The 26,184-nt window shown below is 37.2% G+C and overlaps 1 protein-coding gene across 1 annotated transcript; it reads right to left on the bottom strand.

Annotated features, from left to right (window-relative positions):
* Positions 1-9: 9 nt before the first annotated feature.
* TOP2A (DNA topoisomerase II alpha) lies at positions 10-24,962 on the bottom strand. Its single transcript, XM_030839738.3, has 35 exons — positions 24,857-24,962; positions 23,834-23,989; positions 23,527-23,617; positions 23,048-23,111; positions 21,729-21,874; positions 21,438-21,535; positions 20,970-21,182; positions 20,453-20,626; positions 20,162-20,263; positions 19,910-20,047; positions 18,436-18,574; positions 17,267-17,424; positions 16,840-16,965; positions 16,086-16,196; positions 15,836-15,941; positions 15,635-15,744; positions 15,289-15,381; positions 14,768-14,882; positions 14,556-14,677; positions 13,193-13,341; positions 11,206-11,437; positions 10,883-11,017; positions 10,558-10,758; positions 10,184-10,379; positions 8,176-8,267; positions 7,908-8,072; positions 7,700-7,783; positions 6,634-6,816; positions 6,222-6,312; positions 2,930-3,082; positions 2,587-2,710; positions 2,427-2,470; positions 1,867-2,007; positions 1,229-1,428; positions 10-574 (listed from the first exon to the last, which is right to left on the bottom strand). The coding sequence occupies exons 1-35, from the start codon at positions 24,875-24,877 to the stop codon at positions 446-448; spliced, it is 4,602 nt and encodes a 1,533-aa protein (XP_030695598.1). The 5' UTR covers positions 24,878-24,962; the 3' UTR covers positions 10-445.
* Between the last annotated feature and the right edge of the window lie 1,222 nt (positions 24,963-26,184).

The raw sequence follows: 26,184 nt of genomic DNA, 5'->3' as shown, positions 1-26,184 counted from the left end.
GATGGAAAATTATCTATGAAACTAAGATAAAACAGAGAAACTCATCATGCTGTATCTCATATTTTCAGAAAGTAGGCAGAGTAGAAACTTTTATGTCAAAGTGCTCCAATTTTAGCTTAATGAGTGGTCAAACTACATTATGCTGAAGTGACCACACAACTGCCTCTAGAGCCCAGAAGAACCTAAAATCAGATTTAAAAGACAAAAGAAAACAGACTCAATACATATACAAAGCAGAGAAAAAACAATCCCACGAGATGGTCACTACTTAGACAGTATTATATAAAGATAAGGGACACTTGGGCTCTACTTCACTTTGATGGTTCTGAATTAAAACTACCTTCCCCAAACTAAATTCAGAGGGGAAGAAACTGAGAGATTCACATAAATTTAAAACCAGTCTTGAGCTCAATAAGACAATTACTTAAAATAATCACCTCACATTTTAAAACAGATCATCTTCATCTGATTCTTCGAGGTACTTTATAGGTTTCTTTGTCCGTCCCGATTTTGCCCGAGAAGCCACAGCTGAGTCTAAGTCCAGGTGGAAGTCATCACTGTCCTCCTTGGGTTTCTAAAAGAGAAAAGCCCAAGTAGTTTGTACAATGTCAACCTGACAGCAGAATTTCGATGCAAAAAATATATCAACAGACTACAACTCAAGGAGTTTTCCACCTTCTAATGAGTAGTAAGAAATTGGGACTGCCCTGGTGGCACAGGGAATCCGCCTGCCAATGCAGGGGACACAGGTTCGAGCCCTGGTCCGGGAAGATCCCACATGCCTCAGAGCAACAAAGCCCGTGCACCGCAACTACTGAGCCTACGCTCTAGAGCCCGCGTGCCACGACTACTGAAGCCTGCGTGCCTAGAGCCCGTGCTCCAAAAGAGAACCACAGTGAGAAGCCCGCGTACTACGACGAAGAGTAGACCCTGCTCGCGGCAACTAGAGAAAGCCCACGTGCAGCAATGAAGACCCAACGGGGCCAAAAATAAATAAATAAATTTTTAAAAAAAATAGAAAGAAGGAAAGAAATAGACTGAAGGCAACTCTCTCATTGACTAATTAGTGGCATATTTAACTTTTTTACAACTAAACTACATAGAGTAAAAGGCTAACGGACTATGGGATTTAAATTTATTTCCTTAAAAATGTGCCAAATTATTAGGAGCAAAGCTTGGTTATGTGCTTCAAAATACCTACAGCAAAAGGACTGACTAGGATAAATACCTTGCTTGTGACTGCTTTAGAAATCATTTTCTCAAAATTAGAGTCGGAATCATCAGAAGTGGACGGCTTCCTTTTGCGGTGACTCTTGGTTTTGGGGGGATTAGGCTTTTTAGAGACATCAGAATCCAAGTCTGGATCCTTTTTGGTTCCTTTTGGTGCAGCCCTTTTTTTGGCCCCTGTAGTAGAGGTGGAAGACTGACCTGCAAGTGAACACAGGAATTTGTCAGGGACACTCTTAGCTGAATTGTTCCCACAGTGAACCTTCTTTAGCAACCTGTTGACTGCTTATATTTAACATAGGAAAAGACAACCTAACAGAGATGAAATGCATTAGAGAATCAAAGTATTCTTAAGCATATGATTTTTTTGTAGGTATATGCTTCATGTTAAACATTTGCAACTGTTTCTAACTCCCATCCCTGTCACAGAAATGAGCTAACTAACACCTGGCATTTTGAGAAACATGCTATTTTTAAACCTTTTGACTAGCAATTTTGATTATGAAGATCTAAAGATTTGTTTTCAGTTGGTAAAGGCTTAATTTCAATATAGTAAATTTGGGGAATAAAAATTGAAGCTGACTTGTGGCAGCCAGTAGCTAATCCCAATATTAACCCATCTCAAAGACTGAGGCTCACTTTTTGCTGCCATCTTCTTCACTGTCACGTTCTTTTTAGGAACAGGGTTTGTGGTTTTAGTTGCAGCTGGGAAATCAGCAGCAGGAGAGCTTGGAGGAGGTGGTACATTATCCTTGGCATCATCAGCGTTAAGGTCCGTTACTTCAAATGGAAAGGAAAATAATACATATAAGCAATACATGAAAATCTGTTTACTGCTTTTGTCCCTGCTCTGAATTTCTATTTAAACACAAAGTCTGTGACTTTCCTGGAATATTTCAAACACGCTTTTATAACTCTGTTCTAATTACTGAGTTCTTCATGAGCAAACAATAAGTTTTTGTATCTCTAGCACCTAGCATAGTACCTGGCAAGCAAATGATTACTTTTAGTACATTTAGTTTAAATGTAGAACCTATTTATGTGCAAAACTAAACCTAATGAACAATATCAATGTAATGCTAACAAGAACCCACATTTATTTTCAAAGACAGGACTTGGATAATGTAGGCCGGGTTAGAAGCCGGGTGGACCTAAGTGCTCCAATAAAGCAGACATCTCACTATTTTTACTTAACATACCTGATGTGGCACTTTTCTGTGGCTTCAGTTCTTTGTTAGTATGTCTAGAATAATAATAATAAAAAAATCCTGATGACCAATTCTAAATGTGTCAACAAAGAATATATCATCAGCTATTAAAAACAATCATGATAAAATCCCTATTAGAGAGGATACTTACTTTGGGGAAGTTGTGGTCCTAGGTGGACTAGCATCTGATGGGACACGATCTTCATCTTGAGTGTTTTCATCAAAATCTGAGAAATCTTCATCTGAATCCAAATCCATTGTGAATTTGGTTTTTGCTGTTAAAAATATACATATACAAAGAATCAAAGAGGATAACAGGAGAAATATTTAATCCACAGATTAATATAACATTTCCTGAAGATATAAGCTTCAGTTTAATCTTCTAAAAGATGTTTTAGTTTCTCAAAAATGTAATTACTGCTCTAAGATATAACCATTTCTGGGATTATGTGCCTTGAAATAGATTGCCCATTCAAATCTTCACTCTTCCTTACTTGCTGCTCTCCGTGGCTCTTTTTCTCGGGGAGGGACATCAAAATTACTTTCGTTACTGTCTATATCTGATTCCGAATCAGACCAGGGGTTTCTCTTTTTGGCTTTCTTGACTGGTTTAAATGGCAATGTAGTTTGTTTCTTTGTCTTGGTACCTGGAAGGGAGATAGGAATTAACCATGTTTACATATTCTTTGACTCACTTTTCTCCATCTATCATCCATCCATCCTTCAAATATTTATTGAACTCTGTGCTAGTACTGGGAATAGAATGGTGAACAGAAAAGGACATAGTCCCCCTTTCTGTGGAGCTTATAGTTTGGTTATCTAATCCCATATATAATAATAATCCCACATGGTATATATGTTTACATAGGGCACGTAGTATGTATGCATATGTATATAAATAAGAGGGTTTTCCAAGAAAGAGATGCTTAAGTTAACTAGTTGAAGGGAGTTGGATGACAAAACATTCCAGTTTAGGAAATAACATGTACAAAGCCCTGTGAGAAAACATAGTGCACTTAGGAAACTGAAAGAAATCCATTATGGCTGGAAAGCAGAAGTCAGAGGGAGAGTGGCTGGTCTTTTTTTAAAAGTCTTTGGCTGCACCCCGCGGCATGTGGGACCTTAGTTCCCTGACCGACCAGGGATCGAACCTGCGCCGCCGCCTGCATTGGAAGGCGGAGTCTAACTACTGGACCACCGGGGAAGTCCCAAGAGAGTGGCTGGTCTTGTTAAGGATTTTGTTTTAAACAGGGAATCAATATGACCAGCTTTGCATTTTAGAGTTCTCTCAGACTGTAGTGTGGAGATGGGAAAGGCACAAGAACAGATGCAAGATCAACAGAAGGTTACTGCTGAAGTCAAGGCGAGGGAAACAGCTCAAAGGGAACAGAATGGCTGGGCCCGAACCTCGAGGAGCATTTAATGGCTGAGTTAAGGAGGTTTAAAGTCACTAAGTCTTGTTAATTCTTTTCCTCAAATGTCTCTCATACCAATCCTTTGCTATTTATTTCCCTCATCTAGGCCCAAAGATAAGGACAGACTCCTTATTGATCTGACTTAGTCCTTTCTTCATATTCTTCCTTCATACACCTACCTATTTCATATCTCCTAGTTGAATCTAATCTTATCCACCCTCCTCCAACAACCTGGTTTTCTAACTCTCCATAATCTGGTTTAACTATTTTCTACTATTTTCCACTCTGTTAAGGGGCCTTCTCATCGTCCCATGCATATTATATGTCCATTTGCCTTCTCCCAGTCTAGAATACCTAAATCTTACCCAATCTTTAAGACTCTAAACCAAGTTTTACCTCTTTCACAAAGCCTCTGCAATCTACATGTACCCACACTGATCTCACCTTTCTCTAAATCCCTACAATGGCTAGTATGTACTGCTTTACCTTTCTTTCCTGATAAACGTCTTGAGGGTGAGCGCCATGCTTCCCCACTTCTTGTGTCCTCACAAGACTTGAGATAGTGATGGGAAACGTGAATGTTCAAAATACTTACCTGATTCGCTGCTTTTATATGCTAATTGACTGCTAGGTAGGTTAAAGTTAAACACGTGCTGTAGTATAAGGCCAGTAGAGAACTTTCCACAGCACAGCACACACAACACACTTTTATTACTTCTTTTTAATACTAAGATGTTTCCAATCATTTTATTCATCTTTGTATTCCCCACAGAACTGAACGTTATCTATCAAAAGTAGATACTCAAGGATAGACATATACATCAATCAATGGAATAGTTAAGAATCCATAAATAAACCTTAATATTTATGGTCAATAGATTTTTGGCAATGGTGAAGACAATTCAACAGGGAAGAAGGTTTTTCAATATATGGTGCTGGGTCAACTGGATATCCACATGCAAAAGAATGAAGTTGACCCCTTCCTTATGCCATATACAACTTAATTCAAAATTACCTAAATGTAAGAGCTAAAACTAAAAACTCTTAGAAGAAGATAAGGGGTAAATCTTTTCTTTTCTTCTTTTTCGCCATGCCGCACAGCTTGTGGGATCTTAGTTCCCCAACTAGGGATTGAACCCGGGCCCATAGCAATGAAAGCATGGAGTCCTAACCACTAGACTGCCAGGGAATACCCTAGGGGTAAATCTTAATGACCTTGGATTTGGCAAAAGATTAGATATGACACCAAAAACATGAGCAACAAAAGAAAAAAAGAAGATAAATTAGACTTCATCAAAATTAAAAACTTGTGCTTCAAAGGACACCATCAAGAAAATGAAAAGATAATCCACAGGCTGGCAGAAAATATTTGAGAATCATATATCTGATAAAGGTCTGGCATCTGGAATATCAAGAACTCTTACAACTAACTCAACAATAAAAAGATAAATAACCCAATTAAAAAATGGGCAAAGGAGCTGAATAGACATTTCGCCAAAGAAATATAAAAGCCCCAAAGTGGAAACAATTCAAATATCTAGCAGCTGGCGAACAAATAAATATAATGTGGTATATTCATACAATGAAAAACTATTTGGCAACAAAATAGAATGAAGTATTGATACATGTTACTACATGAATGATCCTTGAAAACATGCTAAGTGAAGAAGCCAGCCACAGAAGAACATATTATATGATTCCATTCATAGGAAATGTCCAGAATAGGCAATCTAGACACAGAAAGTAAATTGGTGGTTGCCTAGAGGGAGGGGGAGTTGGGAGAAAATGGGGGGTGACCAGTAATTGCGTACAGTGTTTCTTTCCAGGACAAGAAACTGTTCTAAAACTGAGTATACTAAAACCACTGAATGGTACACTTTAAATGAGTGAATTTGGTATGTGAATATCTCAATGAAGAAGTTAGAAAAAAGTAGATATTCAGTAAAGGCATAATCAAATGGTTAACAGAATTTTTACTTCTATTTAATTTACTGAGTGAGTGTTAAGTATATCCCAGGCATGGTGTTGAACTCTAGGGATAAAACAACATGACTAAGATATGGTGACTGTCCTCAAGAAGCTTTACATATGAATATATTACATATATTAAAACCTCATAACTGGCTAGAAAGTGAAATCTAATAAACTGAACACTTTCTTTAGATCCCAACAAAGTATTTCATTACAAAATGATCTCTTCTAAAATAAATCAAATCCCAAGGACAATGTTAGGGAAGTTCAAGTATACTTCAGATATAGCCCTTCTTCATGTACCTCAATAAGAACTTTTGAACATCTATATGGAACGTACTAGGTAACAAACATAATTTAGTCTCAACTCTATATGATTTTCCTTAAAATGTTTTAATACCTGGTTCTATTTTCTGTTTCTTTTCTAATCTCTGTTTTAGGCCTTCTATTTCCATCCCATCCTCTCGAGAGCTTCCTTCAGTATTTTCATTCTAAAAGACAGCAAGACAAAAATGGTTAAGTTCTGCCCGTTTATTATTTGGAATAATATAAGGTCAAATATACAAATATATATCTGTCAAAGAGTGATTTTTTTTTTCTTTGTATTTTGGCTAAGAGCTCTGAATAAAAAAGGGTATGGGTATGACTTTTTCAAGATACTTAAACATTAAAAAAATCAGGCTCATAAGAAAGGAAAGTTATGATTAGTTGATAAATTCCTGAGTACGGGATTAGAAGTTTTATGATTAGTTCAATTTTAAGTGGAAAAACACTTAAAAGTGTTTTATGTATAATGCTTTCAAGAGTATTACCTTAATTTTTTTTTTAATTTTCTTTTCTGCCTCTGCTTTCATCTCTATGGTCACTTGGGGGATGACTCTTTTTCCACATGGAGAAGGCAAAACTTCTGCCCTTTGTGTTTTTTTCCCCTTTGCTTTCCCACCTTTCCCAGGAAGTCCTATTTGTTCATCTTGTTTCTCCTTTGCTTCAACAGCCTACAAAAGGTTGATATAAAAAAGCAAGTTTAGGGAAGAGATATGGGAACATATGTATAACTGATTCACTTTGTTATAAAGCAGAAACTAACACACCATTGCAAACCAATTATACTCCAATAAAGATGTAAGAAAAAAAAAAAAGAAAGCAAGTTTATAAGCTAACAAAGACATTACAGCATCGATGCCACTTTATAGGGACAGAATAAAAGGCAACGGTTAAACTGATTTCAATTTGTTACATCTTAACATAAATTTGTGATAAGCTGTTCTATCAAGTATACCACCAATATTAAGGCATACTTTGTAAACTCAATTAAGAAATAAGAAAGGATGTGATTCCAGTAATGTACATTTATCCAATCGACTGATTACAAGCTGGACATCCAAACTGAAGTACAATAATATAAATCTACATGTTAGGCCTTTTATCTTAATTTATAAAATACTTTTTCTTATGTTAAGATAATACTGGAGAACAAACCACATTAGCAATTTTGGTAACAGAGGATCTCCTGAAACTACTGATTAGCTAGCCCTGAAGGAAACTATTTTTGTCCTTTCAGGTTTACTTGAGGGACTGGGCTGGTTTTCTTCCGTGTTTGAATTCTCTTTATCTTCTCAGTCCCAATAGGTGAAAAATCAACTCCTGCCCTTTCCCCTCTTTGTCCAAAAACTTTTAGGTAGTATGTTTCTTGGCACCATTTACTTTATTCTAACTAGTTTCTAACAATGTTATTTTATGTGTTATCTTGGAATGTATCTCCATGCCTCCTATATTCTTTCTATTGCCAATTGTGAAATTTCTTGACAAAGAGGTATATTGCTAGAATACATTATTTCATTAATAAAAATTCTAACACAGGCATTATAAACTACATACCTCCAGCTCTTCAACAAAAGCAGCCAAGTCTTCTTTCCACAAATCTGATGGACTCTTTCTCTTTAATGTTTCTAGCTCTTGCTCCTTCATAAGATAGTCAGAAAATTAAGTTAATTTATGTGCATAAACAGCATTTTCCCAAAGCACACAATTTACTTTCACCATTGGAATACAACCAAGCAACATGTACTATCCATCAACAACTCACTTTTTCATTTCTTAGTCTGCACAGTTCATCTTTCTTTTCCTTGGTTAGATACCAAAGAGGCATATCAAGAAGGTAGTTGAAGGTTGGTCCGGAATCTGTTACAGAGTCACTCTTTTCAGTTTCCTTTTCATTGTCACTCTCTTCATTTTCTTCTTCATCTGCAACCTAAAGGAGAAATTAAAATGTAGCTTTAATAGGAAATGTGAAACATAGACATTAGACTATACATAGTCTTTAATAAGACAGAAAATGCTAACCAAGAAGTTACCTTTTGCTGGGCTTCTTTCCAAGCCTTCACAGGATCCGAATCATAACCTCTTTGAATCAGAACTTTAATTAATTCTTTCTTAGGCTTGTTTTCTGTTTAAACAAATGTGAACAGAGATAGTAGTTTTGAGCAATATTTGAGGAAAGGGATAAGGTTTTACCATATTAAGTGAAAAGATTAAAACTGGAGATTAAACTGTCTTCTTGCATAAATTTGTACATCCTGGTGGATAGTCAAGTCTGCTCCTAAACCACTGACAAATGTAAATTACCACAAGGGGGCAGTCAAATCATATATGAGGTAGTGACTTAATCATAACTTGAATAACAAGACAATCAAAACCTTTATTTCTGATAAATATTGACCTCAATTATATCCCCTGGTCTTCTATTTATTTATTTATTTTTAAAATTTATTTATTTATTATTTATTTTTGGCTGTGTTGGGTCTTCACTGCTGCTCATGGGCTTTCTCTAGTTGCGGCGAGCCAGGGCTACTCTTCGTTGCGGTGCGCAGGCTTCTCATTGCGGTGGCTTCTCTTGTTGCGGAGCACGGGCTCTAGGCACGCGGGCTTCAGTAGTTGTGGCACGCAGGCTCAGTAGTTGTGGCTTGCGAGCTCTAGAGCGCAGGCTCAGTAGTTGTGGCGCACGGGCTTAGTTGCTCCGTGGCATGTGGGATCTTCCCGGACCAGGGCTTGAAACCACGTCCCCTGCATTGGCAGGAGCCTCTCCCGTTGCGGAGCACAGGCTCTGGACGCGCAGGCTCAGCGGCCATGGCTCACAGGCCCAGCCGCTCGGTGGCATGTGGGATCTACCAGGACCGGGGCACGAACCCGTGTCCCCTGCATCGGCAGGTGGACTCTCAACCACTGCGCCACCAGGGAAGCCCGGCAGGAGGATTCTTAACCACTGCGCCACCAGGGGAGTCTCCTCCCTGGTCTTTTAATTTCAACACCCGAGTGGGCAAGTTTTTAGTGCCACTCATTCAGACATTGATTTCTCTTGATTATAGTCCCCTATAATGCATTTGTTCCCTTTTTTCTATAGCACCCCTCTCCCAAAGTTTACTGCAGTCAATTTGTTAGACTTTGAGGGACACTGAGAGTTACTAGTTATAATAGAGTGAGGTTTTGAGTACCACCTTTCATCAATTAACTTGATATAGGTCACACTTTTAGGCCCTCTATATTTACTCCTCAAGAAGACTGGATAGTCTCTAGTATTTCCTAAATTCCAGTCAACTAAATACTTTTTACTTTTTATTTTTCCTTGAGTCATATCCAATATTACTTATTTTAGCTTTGTCTTAAGCAATATCATCTGTGAAATTAGGGGACTGATATGCCATCGTTATTGTATTTTAAAATATCCATGAAAATGAACATGTAACTACTAAGTTAAACATTTTCATGTACCATCAGAAAATGATCCTGTGATCACTGGTAACTTGTGTTGTCATGTTTTGGGGCTTGCTACTACAACCCATAGTTACCTGGCTTTTCTAGTTTACTCTGGCCAGAGCTGAGCCATTTCTTTCAACCCTCCAGCTTTAGTCAAAACTGTTTTCTTCCTGGTTACTTAAACTCTGATTTAGTTGCTTCTAGAATGTCTTAAAAAAATTCCCTTAGACATGACTTTCAGTCTTGAGTATACCATTTACTTATAATATAAGCCATTTAAAATCCTCCTTCCTTTTTTTGTTTTTCTATCAGACTTATCTCTGCTCTTTATCAATCAGTTTACACAGGGACCTCTTCTAGCTCTCTGTTCTTTTCCTGTCTAAATGTTAACTAAATCTTGATTTCTCACGACGCTCAATCTAGGAAAAGCTATCTCTTTTAAACTATAAATGCTAACTTAGGTATTTGAAAGAAATACCTGTACGTGTAACCAGTGGAAATAAACGGATTTTGCCCGCCCTCTCCATCATCCCTCTCACCAAAAATGTTTAAAGGAAGTGAGGTACGATAGTAATTTTAGTACAGGAAGTTATTGTTCCAAAAACATACCAATGATTATTTTGCCATCTATTTTCTCTAAGATAAAGCGAGCCTGATTATTCAGTTTAGCAGATTCAGCGCCAAGCATTCCCAGAAGCCATTCTTTTCTTAATCCATAATATTTAAGCCTGAGTTCAAAGAAGTCTCTTAGAATATCCAACACTGTGTCGTATTTCTTTAAACAGCCTACGTGGTCAAAAAGCACCTAGAAAAGAAAAACAAGATTGGAGTCAACAACAGATAAATTGGCTAAACTTTAATCGTTTTAGAGAAATGACTTTATCCTTTGAAACTGTAAAAGTAGCCTAAGATATCCTTTTAAAATTGATATTAATCTTTAATATAAATGGAAACATACATATTTCTCATGAAACAAGACATACCATAGAGTTGCATGTGAGACTAGTTTGGAGTTTGAAGACTTTGTGTAGTCCAACTCTCTCTGCCTCTGCCAGTTTTTCTTCAGTCATCTTCACAACAAACTTCACAGTGGTGTCTGTGTGGTATTCCCTATAATCTGTTATCAGAGGGGGTGTCTTCTCAGTGCCATTCAACATGGGTTCCAGAACCTGTTCTTTATATGTCTAAAGAAAGAAATAATCCTTTTGTAAGTTTCTCAAACATAGGCTCCTGAATATTCAACAAACATCAGTATAAAAAATGTTTCCCCTATCACAAAAATCAAAAAAGAAACCCATAATTACGTACCTGGGTCCATGTTCTGATGGGAAGCTCTGAGATTTCAATGGTTGTAGAATTAAGAATAGACATCTCACCACTAATCACATATTGATTTGGAGCCAGCTCTTCAATAGTACCCTTGAAGTTCTTGTAACTTGGAAGCTAAATTAGTATTTTGAAAAAGAATATTTTCTAAATGTGATACTAAAACAAATCCCAACAGCATTAAACAATAAATCTAATATTAAGCATGAAATAAATTTTCTATTTGTGTCTTCTTTAACCATATCAACTGCTGAATTGAAACCAGAGGAAAACTAATAAGGTTCCTAGTACCACAGAATAGTTACCATTGGCAAAGGTTCTTCTCCATCCATCAAACGTCTGATGTTATTCACAACTTCACGAACATCAAAGTTGGGGATTTTGCAGGACCACCCAGTACCAATTCCTTCAGCGCCATTTATCAGCACCATGGGTATAATAGGAATGTACCATTCAGGCTCAACACGTTGGTTGTCATCATATAAAAACCTTAACGTGTGATCATCTTTTGGTGGAAATAACAACCGAGCCAAAGGGCTAAAGAAAACAAAGAATGTTATTTTAGAAAAATATTGGCTTTGACACAACTTTCACGGAAAGAACATATGTTATCTCAGATATATACATGAAAATTACTTTGGCTTTACTTGCTGACTAATATTCATTTATCAATATTATTTATTGAGTACTTTCTACATGCCAGGCACTGCAGATATAAAGCCTCAGTCTTTAAGGAGCTCAGTACAGGGAGATATTCTAGTACAGGCATTTTGTCAGGCGGTACGGTAAATGCTAAATAGAAAAATAAAGTAGCTAAGATTGATTGAGGGGATGCTAAGGAATGGTAAGCACTTTCTGATAGGATAACATTTGAGCAGAGAAGAAACTGAGAGAAAGAGTACTGCAAGCAGAGGGACCAGTAAGTCAGAGGCCCTGAAGGCATGTTTGACTATAGGCAAAGAGGCCAGGTGTGTTTGAAGCAGAGATAGTAGGAGATGGAATCAAAAGACATGGGGAGTGGGAGCACATATCATATAGGGTCTGGTTTGCTAAAATAGGGCTTTAGTTTTTCTCTGAAGGAAGAAGTTGGAAGGTTCTGAACCAGAGTAACCTATTTTAAAAAATCAACTGGCTGCCAAAAGAAAGAAGAATGGTAGAATATAATAGTCTGTATGAATATAATGAATGGGGTGGCTTAGTATTTTCCAATGTGGAGCCCACAGGGATGCAAATGTGGAGAAAAGGAGTCAAAGGTAACTCCAAATTTTGAGCCTGAGAATTAGAAGGATGGCTTTCCATTTACTGAGAAAGGGACTAAGGATATGGTTTTGAATTTAACGTTTGAGATACTTATTAGACATTCAGGTGGTAAATGTTGAGAGGGGACATGAAATTTAGAGGGTAGGGCTGGAGCTATGAGACTGGATGTACGAGGTACCATCCATGGATGGGAAGGCAGTATAGTTAGTGGAAAGAGGTCTGATGAAGGAGCCCTAGGGCAGGCCAGTATTTGGAGGTTGGGAAGATGAGAATGACCCAGTGAAGACTAATAGGGAGGAGAACCAACAGTCTGGTGTCTTGGAGGACAAATAATGAAAGAAGACTTTCAAGGATGGAGTGATTACCGTACCCTATGCTGTTGAAAAGTTGAATAAGATGACAGGTGAAAACTGACCACTCATAATGTACTTTCCATAGACTTGTAAAGGAAGTAAAATTTCAACTTGTGGTATTTAAGAAGAATCAAGTTCTTTACTCCGGCTCAAACTCTACAGGGTTTCCCAACCTTGGCACTACTGCCATCTTTCTTCTTTGCCGTGGGGGTGCCGCCCTGTGCATTACAGAGTGTTTAGCAATATCCCTGGCCTCTGCTCACTAGATGCCAGTGGCATGGCTCCCTAGTCATGACAATCAAAAATGTCTCCAGACATTGCCACATGTCCCCTGAAGGGTAAAATCTACCCTGGTTGAGAACCACCGCTCTATATGGAGAAAGAGAATAAAATAAAAGAAATGGGAGTAAAAACATTTATAGTTTGGCAAGGAAACAATACTTCTAAGGGATACAAAGGCTAAGCTATCAAACTGAAATAGATTTTTGACTTTCTACTCATTGCAAAGAGTAGCATAGTTAAACTTTAAAGAGCTAGTTTTAAACAATTAATAATCCAAGCATCTGCATCAAAAATCTATTTTCCAATTAACTGGATTTTTCTATTTTTGGTCAACTAAATCTCACAATACTTCAAAATCGGAAATGGCAATTCACAAAAAAATCGGAAGCATACCCACCTGAGCATTGTGAAGATGTATCGAGGACTAGCAGAATCCTTGCCACCATGCAGCCTGGTACCAAACTGACCAATGGGCTGCAAGAGGTTCAGATTATTGCTACCCACAAAGTTCTGAGCCAAATTGATAATGGTCATCATTAGTGACATCTGTGGGTGGGGGGAAAAAGATTCATTAATCTAATCTGTAGTCTCTCAATAATAACATGTTTGTTATCATGAGTGTGTTTCACTATAATCCTGTAAGGTTTTATGAAGTGTAGATATTTATTGGCTTTTCCCAGATAAATACATGGCAGGAGTAGTACCCTAAACCTAAGAATTCTGGCTCCAAGTTCAGGGATCTTGCCTTCCAGTAATTTCTATCAAGTCCTACTCAACCTTGAAGGTATAGCTCCTCTATTCACCCTCAGCAGAATGAAATATTTCCTCCTTTGTGTGAAACATTTTGCTCATTTCTATTCTAGCATGTATCACTATTCTATAGGGTGTGTGTGTGTGTGTGTGTGTGTGTGTGTGTGTTTGTATGTGAGATATAATCCTCTGGTTAAACTGTGATTATACCTTAAAGGTAGAGAACATGTATGATTTATCTTTGTATACTTGGTACATGCTAAGCATTCAACAAATGTTTATTATGTGAACACTTACTGAGTACCTGCTATATTTTGATTGAAGCAACAGGCAAGACAATCATTAACTTTAAGGTTCTAGAAACTTATAGGCAATCTAATTCTTTAAAACTGTTTTACATAATAAATGCAAAAAAAGCAATTTCAATTACAAAATAAAAAATGAACAGGTGTATGTTTGTATTGATATAAAGTCAAACAATTTAGACATATATGAAAAATTGGAAAGTTGCCCTTTCCAATTCCCAGCGATAACCAAAGTTAACAATTTGGAGTATATCCTTCCTTTAAGTATTATTCTGCCCCTTTTTTCTTTTCCCTCACCTGACAATAGAACATGGACATTCTTCAATGTTAGTACATATAGATTTACTTAAGTTATATCACTAATTCCATTCATAGATGTGTCATAATTTATAATAATTTTCCAATTGATGGACACTTTCCATGTCTAAATTTTGGCGTAACAAAGTTATAGCAAACATCACTAAATCTCTTTGAACACAGATCCTTGCATATCTTTTGATCTATTATAGTATCCTTACAGGAACATTATTTTTATAAACAGATTTGTTAGGTCAAAAAATAAGCAATTTTATAGTTTGATATATTCCACCACATTGTTTTCTACTATGGATGTATAGCTTATACTTTCATCAACTGTTTGGAGAATGACTTTGCAGGTATTTCTGCTATAATGCTTTCTGGAAACATTATAGATTATGTGTTTACCTCACCATGATGATAAGAGGACATCTCAGCTACTGACCCAGCTAACTGGGCAACCTTCACCTCTCGCTTGTCATTCCGTTTGAAACATGTAAACAAAACCTTTCTCTGACCTGGCTTCAAACCTTTAAAATGAAAGAAGTGCAAATATTAATATCCTCAAATTAACCATTTCGGGGCATTGATTCCCATCTTATGATAAAAATAGAACTCACCATCCACCATAGATGGGATAGACCTCTCATTATCAGAATTTGAGAACAGGATAAGTTCCTTATTTATGAAGTCATTATATGTCAGATATGTGGTAGTTTGCCCATATAAGTAATCCTGAGGAACCAAAGAGAGTATTACATGATCTAGTTTAAAATAAAAAATATCAATGGTCTTAATAATGCTTAATACAAAAATAAAACAAAAACACATGTTAGCATTATCACTTCTATGATAATTGTTAACTCCCTCAAAAGCAAAGAATTATGAAGTATTTTATGTTTTAAAGACAAAATGAATTTAATTGCTGCACAATCAGGAAAAAAGTGCATTGACTCTGTAGTTTCTTTCAGGTCCAATACATTTATGCAGCAGTCTAAATAAGAATAAGGATATTTATAAATAGTTATCCATTAACTTTTTAACTGAGGTACTTATTATTCAGTAACTTTAATTTGCTATAATGTCAATTCTAAAGGTAATAAATAGTACATTTTGTGAGATATATTTAACATTTTTTTACCTCAGGAAGGCCAAGTAACTTTCGTTGCCTTCTATCTTCCATGAAATGAGTTAACCATTCCTTTCGATCATCTATCTGTTTTTTGCTAAAGGCCTACAAATTAGAAGATGAAAAAGATGTCACTGGCACGAATAGGTTCCAAAATATTTCTTCTATAAAAAGTTAACAAATAAACAACAAAAACTCAGTTTCTAAAATATCTGGCTCCTTTCTTTGGGATATGCTTACTAAAAACAATCTATTTTATAAAACATTTTATTATATGAAAATTTAAATGTTTCAACTGACTAGTTGAAGCATTGATTTTTAAAACTAGAAGGTATGTATGAAATACACTCAAACTCACCAGGCTGATTGCAGCATCATCTTCAGGACCTGAATATTTGAATTGGATACGATGTCTTTTCATATCTGCAAAGTACTCTTTAGCTTCTTTTGATGTGCTGGTGCCCAAACCTACAAAACCAAGAACACCAAGTTACTCCACATAATATTGTACAATGGAATATAACAAAATGGGAAGTTCTATGTGAGTTTCATTTCAAACCTTTGTAATACTTGACTTTCCATTTTTTATGATTTGGCGTAGAACTCTTCCATTCTTCAAACTCAGGAAGGCTATAGAATGCCACTTCTTGCTTGTTTTTAGACACCTGAGGTAAAAAACACATCGCTGTGGCTTTCCACACTTCAGGGTCCCCTGCATACCATCATACATCACTGGGGTTATATGTGTATCCAGGGTTGAGGAGTAGGGCCTTAAAATATCCATTATGGTATCTTAGAAATTAGTATACCTTTACAATGGGAGTGATAAATTCCTCCAGAAAACGATGGTGCAGAAGAGAGGGCCAGTTATGATGGATAAAATTAATCAGCAAGCCTTTGATATGGGAACCGTCTTGGTCCTAGAAATATTTGGAAAGCCAAAACACAAAAGAATTGTTTAGAAACTAAAAAGATTATGATTGACTTACTGGTAATTTCTCAAAATTTTTTCTATGGGGATTAAAAAAAAGGCTATTCAAATTCAGGCTCACTTAACTTACATATGTAATATACATAAAATACAAACATAATATATCTTATTAGATGTGGATTAAAAATAATGAACAAAGCTCCAGTTAAGTAATTTCCTTTCATGGCAGAAAAGCAATGCAACAATAAGATGTGTTTAATTTAGGTTAACAATCTAAAATATTTGCTATCGGGCTTCCCTGGTGGTACAGTGGTTAAGAATCCACCTGCCAATGCAGGGGACACGGGTTCGAACCCTGGTCCTGGAAGATCCCACATGCCGCGGAGCAACTAAGTCCGTGTGCCACAACTACTGAGCCCGTGTGCCACAACTACTGAAGCCCGCATGCCTAGAGCCCGTGCTCCGCAACAAGAGAAGCCAACGCAATGAGAAGCCTGTGCACTGCAACGAACAGTAGCCCCTGCTTGCTGCAACTAGAGAAAGCCAGCGCACAGCAATGAAGACCCAACACAGCCAAAAATAAATAAATAAATAAAATTTAAAAATTTAAAATATTTGATAATAAATCTGACCTGATCTGTCATAATCATTATCTTCCCATAACGCAGAGTCTTCAATGAATCTTCATCTTCATAGTTTTTCTTGTACTGAAGACCCACAATCTTGATTATATTGTTAATTTCAGCATTTTCCATTATCTGAAATGGATGTATAGCCAAAAATGTACTATTTTGTTTATAAACTTTAAAAGAACAAAGAATTACAACAGTATATGTTGCTTGGGTTTTCTTGAACTCCAGTATTTTGAGTTACTAGCCTATATGTCAGTAAGTCAGAAAGATCTGTTAAGATATGCTATAGTGTACCCAATTTCCTAAAATAACAAAAAAATATCCAAGGTGTATTTCAAAATGCCCAATAAAGGAATGAAATACAAGCATGAAGTCCTGCATTATAAAATTAGATTTAGATTCTGAAGATAGTTTTTATATATTCTACCTGTTTATGAGAAGCTTCTCGAACATTAAGCATTTTTCCTCTAAGAGGGAAAACCCCGTACTTGTCTCTCCCAACCACACCAAGGCCTGAAACAGCCAAAGTTTTAGCTGAGTCTCCCTCTGTCAGGATAAGTGTACACTCAGTGGAGTTTCGGCCTCCTAAAATAAACAAATTAATATTAGCACATTTAGTTCAACCTCAAATATACTAACTCAGACATGTGATAAAACACAAATAATTTACAATTCATAACAAGTTGGCTGAGGAGTCAAATGGAGGTAAGTAATTAGATCCATAGTTTAGCTTAAGTTTGTAATAAAGTCTTAAGTTTCTTAGACTAATTTCTCATGACAATTATACTGTTGCTAAACATTCATTTAATCATATTACATTTAATATATTTGTTGGTGATGAGGTTTAAGACATGCTACCCCAAAATATGGCACCTTGGCATACTGAATACCTTAAGCTGACGGAATTTTGAGAAAATGGTAGAAGCAGAAAGATCTCCTGACCTCCCCGTTAAACTTCGCCCCTGAAGCATGTCGTAAGACCCTCATGAGGAGATGCCCTCTTTATACCTGGTGGAAAGGAATATTCTAATCCAAGATTGAGGGTCACCAAGAATCTGAATGAAAAGGCCTTGCTAAGTTTCCCCAAGTTTACTATACTTAGCTCATAATCATTATCCTATCATATCTTTCCACAACTTTCCACTCTTCATCAAAACTAGCATAAAACCACTTAGGTTTAACCATTTCTTTGAGTCTGCATTTCCTTACAATTTTCTGGTGTCACAAAAAATCATATTAAATAAATTCACATGCTTTTTTCCTGTTAATCTGTCTTTGTCAGTTTAATTTTCAGAGATAGCCAGGAACCTAAGAAGGTTGAGAACACTTTTTTCTCCTCTACATTAGGTAATAGATTACTGTATAAACATTTTTGTTTTATACCCCCAAATAATCATCTCAACACTACTTTTAACAGCTAAAAATTGAAATGACCCAAGTGTTCAATAACAGGGAACTGGTTGATTTTTAACAAAGTACAAATATTCCGTTCAGTATTAAGTGTCAAGGGAAAAATACCCACAGTATGCTGTTAATGAATAAAACAAATAACTGAACTTCAAGATTTAAAGTTTGGAAACATGATTAAATGTGTACCTGCATCATTGGCATCATCAAGTTTGGGAATTCCTTTGATTCTGTTATGTTTTACAGCTGAACACTTCTTGTTTAACTGGACTTGGGCCTTAAATTTCACCCAGTTTAGTATGCTTTCTACAATACCACAGCCAATTGCCTGAAAATGAGAGGATTCATGTTAGGGAAGAAGAGTTCTGTCAGAAATCTGGAGTACAAATGAGCTCACACAAAAATAAAAAGAATTCAAAGATGAAAAGAGGTAGAAAAGTAATGTCTGGATAGAGGGTGGCACATCTTCCTGCCTCAGGTTACCACTACTGAGGGAGCTGGTTCCTTTGGGTTCATTCATTCAATAAATATTTATTGACTACATACTTATATTGTGCCAGGCACTGAGCTGCATGTGGAGATCTATTGGTTAAAACAAATTAGACATGGTCCTTGTCCTCAAGGAGTTTAGTTTACTACAAGGAAGACAGAAATAAAATGAGAAATTACAAGTGTGACAGGTGTTACAGATAAGTGAAAAGCATGTTATATATAGTAATGCATGTCCAGTGTTATATGGGAACAAACTTAGGGAAAGAAGTAGAAAGTAAAAGCTTTCCTGAGGAAATGACATTTAAGACCTAAAGTAGTTGGGGACTTCCCTTTGGTCCACTGGGTAAGACTCTGTGCTCCCAATGCAGGGGCCTTGGGTTCGATCCCTGGTCAGGGAACTAGATCCTGCATACATGCTGCATCTAGAGTCTGCATGCCGCACCTAAGAAGTCCGCATGCTGCAACTAAAGATTCCGCATGCTGCAATGAAGATCCCACGTGCCACAACTAAGACCTGGCACAGCATGCATAAATAAATAAATAAATAAATATTTTTTAAAAAAAAGACTTAAAATAGCCAAGTGTAAAGCATTTCAGGCAGAGTAATCCTCTGCCTGAAATGTGAAAAAGCTCTAAAGAGGGGGAAGAGTACTCTGCTTTTGAGTAATTTAAAGCCAGTAGAAGTGAAGCTTAGATAATGTAGGAAAAGTGGTACTGAGATGAGGTTGGAAATGGCAGGGTCTTGCAGGCCAAATTAAGGAATTTGGATTTAGATTTATGCAACCTAGTGGTTAGTTGGGGCCTTTGACTAAAACAGGAAATAGTTTTGTTTTCTGGGGGTGGGGGAGTTCCTTGTATGGCGATCAGTTAGTACGGAGAGAACTAATTCAGTTTTGGATGTGTCCACTGAGAGCAACTTTAGGCATTCAATGCTCGGTAAGCAGTTAGATGGGTTAAATTCAGTAGTGATCTAAACTGGTGACATGTAATGGGTAAATATAGATGGTGATTAAGGGCTTGGTAAGACCTGGTAAGAGGTAAGAGTTGTTTTTTTATTTCCTTTTCAGAGTGAGAAGACATGTGGGAGGAAGCTTTATTTCTGCAGGGCTGAGAAGGGCAATGGAAAATAAAGGAAGGTGCTTCTATTTTTTATTTTCCTCTAAGTACTCACAGCTTTGATGAATTTTTCACTCAACGGGCACGTTGATCCAAAGCTCTTGACTTGTAAAGTCATGTTCTCTTTTGTCTGGGAGTCGAAGGTTGGGTTTTCAATTAAGGCGTTCACAAAAATCCACATGTGATTTTTTACCTGCAGTAAAAGTTGATAATAAATCACTAAAAACTTACTCATGCCTTGCTTTATTTATAGCCTTTCTCCTCTTTCTTGACTTTAGAAAAAGAACACTGCGTTAAAGTATCATACCTGATGTGCTTTTACTGCAACACCACCCTTGTTCTTTTTCTTCACAACATCAACAAGTTTAGTCACAATCTGATCAGCTACATAATCAACATGTCTGCCACCCTAATGAGGAAAAATACCAAACTGTAAATTCATTACCCTCAAAATTATAATAATAAAACATTAAAAAAAAATCTAATTTAGCTTCCTTTATGCCAAGGTAGCCAAATATTCAAGTTCATTTTATAAATTTAAACAATAATACTTATATGTAAAGGTAAATCATGATTAATAATTCAAAAATAAAATTACCTTGGAAGTAGCAATGCTGTTGACAAAGCTGATTTGCTGAAAGCCTTTTTCACTCATTGTTAAACACACTTCCCACCTGGGGTTTACTTGTTCATGGATAATTTTCAGTGCATTGCCAGTTTCATCTACCTTATCCTTCAGATACATATCTACATAGCTACGGAATCCTTTTATCTAAACAGGAATTAAAAATAATAGTATGAAAAATTTATTTAAAGTAAATTAAAAAGTAGATTGTAAAGATTTTTCAAAACTAATGAAATGGTGTTCACTGATGGGCATAAGAGGATGGTCATTAAAAGACACAAAAGGATTTATTTAGGAGATTCTTTGAGAAAGACTTTAGTGAACTTAAAATGAGCTAACTGATTTAAAAAAATGTAGCATAATGTTTTCTTTACAGGAACATATTTGAGAAGTGGTTAAGAAAAATATATGGGATGGAAAAAAAAAAATCAGCATTGCCTTTGACAATGATCTCAATTCCCTCATTGCCCACACCCAGGAAAGTACTTACTGGAAGCTTATTTCCATTGAGAAAGACCTTGACATCTTTAGTGGATCCAGCAATATCATATGCTCTTCTAACCATCAGTGCAACAATATCTTTGTCTAGGCTTTGCATTTTAAACTTAGACAAATCAGGGTGGAAGGTAATACATGTATAATCTTCTCCACTAAAGGGCTTGAGTTCCATCTCACCAGCTCTCCCCATGTTATCCCTCCATGTCTATGGAAATAAAGAATAGAGGAGAGAGAAAAAATTCAAGTAATCTCACAAACTAGAACTAAATAACGCAAATTTACAAGTCCTAAAAAACCCTCCCAAACAAACAAAAACCAAACCCCCCCCAACCCCCCCAATATATGTTTATGAATAATTTCCCATGATGAAATAGCTTATAAATTATGTCAAACCATTAATACCAATATAAATTGCTATAGTACAATTTATAATCAAGGCACAAGATACCTATTTACTTGCCTGTTTGAACATTTTCTTGTATTCTCTACTGGCTGTTTCCACAGTAAATTTGGTACTGAATATGTTACACAATTTGGCTCCATAGCCATTTCGACCACCTGGGCAAATAAAGGTAAAATACTATTTAATTGTTCTTATCTCATTAACAGCTTTATTTCTTAATCACTGGCAATGTTATTCAATTACAGAGATTTATTTCCATGCTTTTAACCTTTATGCCACAGACAGTCATTTAAAAGATGTATTTTTTTTCAGCAACAAATATGTTTTTTATTTTCCTCAATACTCTACCCGTTACTTTCTTTTCTTCATCATCATAGTTACTAGAAGTTAGGAGCTGTCCAAAGATGAGAGCTGGGACATACATCTTCTCAACTTTGTGTTCAACAACAGGAATACCTTTTCCATTATTCCATATACTAATTAAATTATTCTCCCTAAGAAAAGAAGAGTGAAAAAAATTTTTATAAAACAGATGTTAAATTAGTGCTTAATATTTTTTAATATTTAAATATTATTATCTCTAAAATACATGAGTTCACAAGTCTCAATTTCTTTATGACGCTTTTTCATATACACCTTTTGAACGTCGGCATGCTTAGTTCCTAACACTCCTGAAATAGGAGCCAAGAGAAAAACAATAAATCAATCCTTTTCCAACACCTGAGCAGACACTGATAATATTGAAAAAATAGGAAATTTTAAAATGTTAGGATAAACAAAGGGAAATGATTTATGCCCAATGGAAAGAAAAGGACAAAATTTGGAAATAATATTATTATATCACTTTTAAGGGGATCATCTGTACTGTCCCAGCACCCTTAGCTTTCCCACCCAACAAAGTACATTGCAAAACAAATATGAAAGGACATTATTAACTGTAAACTTCCCTGCTCGCCAATAAAATGCTAAAAATTTATTTGGACTTACTTATCTCTTAGTTATTTTAATTCTAAGAAGATAATATATTTTAGTTATAACCGGAAACAAACTATGGTTCTTATTACAAATAGTACTGAGTATTATCTACAAAAAAGACTAACTAAATCTAGCTTAACATTTTTTAAAAGACTATGATATCAAGTCCTTAGGAGCATTTGAGTACATCATTAACACGTTTCCCAAAAAGAGTCTAAAGTATAGTTTATGTTATAACTCATCAGGCTAATAACAAGGGGAAGCAACACCCTGACTACCCACAAAGGGGGACATTTATAAGCAGAAATGTTAGATCAAATTATTCTCTATCACCACCTGCTGGTTTACTATTTGAATAGCATCATGAGAAAAAGTTAACAGCTATAGAGTCCAGAATACTTAGAGCAGTTAGTGGAGATGCTTACTAAAATATTTAGGGATGAAGTGTCATAAAGACTGTAATTTATTTTGAAATGATTCAGAAAAAATATAGATGGGGCAAATATGGCAAAGTGTTGATAACTGTTGGATCTAGATTGTAGGTATCATAGATTGTTCATTTTAGCCTTCTACCTTTCTGCACTTTTGCAAACTCCCATTTAAAAAAAAGCCAACTTTACTATAAATCAAAGTAAATGCAACTAACAGTAACAATGAGCTATAAAAAACAAAAGACTAAGCAAGAGACTTACGGGTCAATTGTGACTCTAATACAAGACATTTTGGGGTCCCTTTGTTTGTTGTCTGCAGCATTGACTGAAAGAAGATAAAATACACATTGGTAAAAAATTAAAGTATTTTAAAAAACATCCTTTAACTCTAAGACATAAAAAGAAAAAAATCTCAAGCAGCACAGGAATATCATTAATGAGGTTCATTTAGCAATTTTTATTCATAGGCCTGTTTCTAGGAAAGAAGTCAACTTCCTAGATTCCAGTAGACTGCCTCACCTTTGCCAACTGTTGTTTGAAAGGATAGGATTTCTGGCTACAGAGGGTTTGCTAGGAATGATACTTCTTAGAAAGGATCTGACCAGTGGACCTTTGTATTAAAGCATATACTCACCTGCATATAGCTGATTCACTTTGTTATACAGCAGAAACTAACACAACATTGTTAAGCAATTATATTCTAATAGAGATGTTTAAAAAAAAAAAAAGAACACACTCACCTAGAATCTCATCAAAGATTTTGTACAAACCAGGAACAAAAGTGACTTCCCTACAGTTAATGCCAATATCTTCATCGTAAACCCACATTTGCTGGAAATAAGGCAAAGAAATATGGTTACTTTGACCATATATTTATTCTATTTTACCATCATGACTACTGTAAAGTCTTCTGGATTAGTAGGATAACATACATGATAGATTAGGTCAGTTCCAGTGACACTCCAAGTAAATGAAGTACGGAAAATTAACCTGGAAAAGTATACATTTTAACTACTTAGGAACTGCATTTAATTAGCTTGGTTTTACCTGGGTCACTGATTCCACAGAGCCAATGTAGGTGTCTGGGCGGAGCAGAATATGTTCCAGTTGTGTTTTCTTTTGATAGATTCTTTCAATAGACAGTCTTTTCTTAGCATCTTCATTTTTCTTTGTTTTGTTGACTTGCATATTGTCATCTACAGGCTGACAATTTTTTAAAAATTGAAGAGAAGGTATTTTGAGTCACGGGTTTATCAGAAACCATAAACAAAACACCTATCATAGTGATCTGCTTACACACACTATAAGAAATCACAACCTTTTAGTAGTTATCAGTGGAGTTGACATCGTTTTGTACAAACATGGCAGTTTAAGTTACTGCAGCCAGGTTCCCAGGCGTCCGTTTAAATTGACATATTATTTTGCCAAGTGTATCTGACATGGAAATATTTTTACGTGTTAGACGCCATCAATAGCATACACCCCCTTCTTTCACCTACTCCACACATATTTACTGAGTGCCTACTAGGTCCCAGGCAAATAATAGATTCTAATTCAGCAGCAGCAGCAGTTTGCGAGGCTATGGGTCCCATCCTTTGGGCACGTTAACGTTTTGAACACTGGAGGGATGTATTTTGAGCACCTCGGGGCTGCCGGCTGCACAGTGGGAACCCTGTGCCTTGCTCTGCACCTTCCAAGGTCAGGGGCGTTCAATCCCATTTTCAGCCCCAGGTAGAAGAGGAGAGCATCTGTCTGTGCCGCTTAAAGCCCCACGCGGACCATGATCCCACCGATCTACTCCAGGACTAAGTGAATTCCTAGACACAGTAAAAACACAACTGCACACCCTAGAAGCCAGGTTAGCCGATAATACTTCGCTATTAGCACGAGAAAGGGGTTTCAGCCTCTTCGCGATCACGCCGAGCCCAGGGGACCCGGATCGACGCGGAACACCGACGCCCAGTCAGCCTCTGCCGGACCACAGCCCAGACGCCTCCCTCTCTCACAGGCAGCCGAAGGGATGCCGGGCCGCGTTGAGGCCCCGCGACGCGACCCTTCCGCAAGCCGTACCTGCAGTGGTGACATCTCCATGGTGACGGTCGTGAAGGACGGCTCGAGAACCCTGCAAGCGACTATGCCGGAGCAAACTGAGACAATCACGGAGCAAACCTCTTCTCCACAGACGTTCGTCGGTTAAGAGAGCGCTTCCACTCCGGTTTGAGCTTTCCGCTAGCCCGCCCAAACCAGGTAAGCCAATCCCTGAGGCGCTCTCACTGGCACCGATCCGAAAAGCCAATCAGAGCTGTCCTTTTATATCCACCAATGAATGACTGAGCTGGCCGGGGGCCCGTTCGAATGAACCAATTAGACAAGGGAAGCGGGACTAGAACACATTCAAAAGGCACCACTCGGAATCGTAGCCGAGAGACGGACAGGGAATCTAGCCAATGACGGGGGCTGGCTTGTTCTCCGTGTGTAACTCTGAGGAGATCCGCTGTGGAAATGGGAGGGGTTTTTCTGAGGTCCGAGCTGGGGTAAAAAGAGAAAAGTAGAGGGTATGTATCCCTCAGGAGCTGCTAACGTCTTTCAGACCACCGAAATCTAAAAACCGTCCTCCATCCTGAGGTTTTTTTTTTTTTTTTTTTTTTTTTTTTTAGCGAGAAGAACGGGAGTCCTAGCTCCGTTTCCTGAGGAAACAGCGCCGGCTTTCTGGACAGACACCCCGTGATTTGGTTCAGTTCAGCGAACAGGCTCTGGCGTCTGCCTCAAACTCCGTCCCCACACCCCCCAACTTTATTTATTTATTTAATAAATGTATTTATTTATTTATTTGGCTGCGTTGGGTCTTCATTGCTACGCATGGGCTTTCTCTAGTTGCAGCGAGCGGGGGGCTACTCTTCGTTGCAGTGCGCAGGCTCGGTGGTTTCTCTTGCTGCAGAGCACGGGCTCTAGGCGTGCGGGCTTCAGTAGTTGTGGCACCCGGGCTCAGTAGTTGTGGCTTGCGGTCTCTAGAGCGCAGGCTCAGTAGTTGTGGCACATGGGCTTAGTTGCTCCGCGGCATGTGGGATCGTCCCGGACCAGGGCTCGAACCCATGTCCTCTGCATTGGCAGGCAGATTCTTAACCACTGCACCACTAGGGAAGTCCCCCAAATTTATTTATTTATTTTTATTTATTTTTTTTTTTTCCAAATTTATTTTTTAAGAAACAAAAGCTGTATAGTTGGTGGGTTTTCGTATAATAGAAGGGCATAGAGAGACCACACAGAAGAGAGAGCAGCATTCCAGGCCCCGGGGGAAGAGCGGCGTGGGGCTGCGACTGGTCAATCAAAGGGAATAATTTATAGTCACCACCTCAGGAGTTGAGGATGGTTTAGGGGCCATTCTAAGACCATAACTT

Source organism: Globicephala melas, chromosome 20, assembly GCF_963455315.2.
Source record: "Globicephala melas chromosome 20, mGloMel1.2, whole genome shotgun sequence".
Taxonomy (NCBI): Eukaryota; Metazoa; Chordata; class Mammalia; order Artiodactyla; family Delphinidae; genus Globicephala; species Globicephala melas.
The sequence above is the reverse complement of the archived record's forward strand: the minus strand, read 5'-3'. Positions and strand labels throughout refer to the sequence as shown.

Excerpts from the sequence above, each read along its gene's own strand:
- TOP2A (XM_030839738.3), bottom strand. The coding sequence starts at position 24,877 with ATGGAGATGTCACCACTGCAG. Across the intron at positions 6,313-6,633 it reads AAATTAAAAAAAAAATTAAG|AATGAAAATACTGAAGGAAG; the intron begins GTAATACTCTTG and ends GCTGTCTTTTAG. Across the intron at positions 2,471-2,586 it reads AGGACCACAACTTCCCCAAA|ACATACTAACAAAGAACTGA; the intron begins GTAAGTATCCTC and ends TTATTATTCTAG.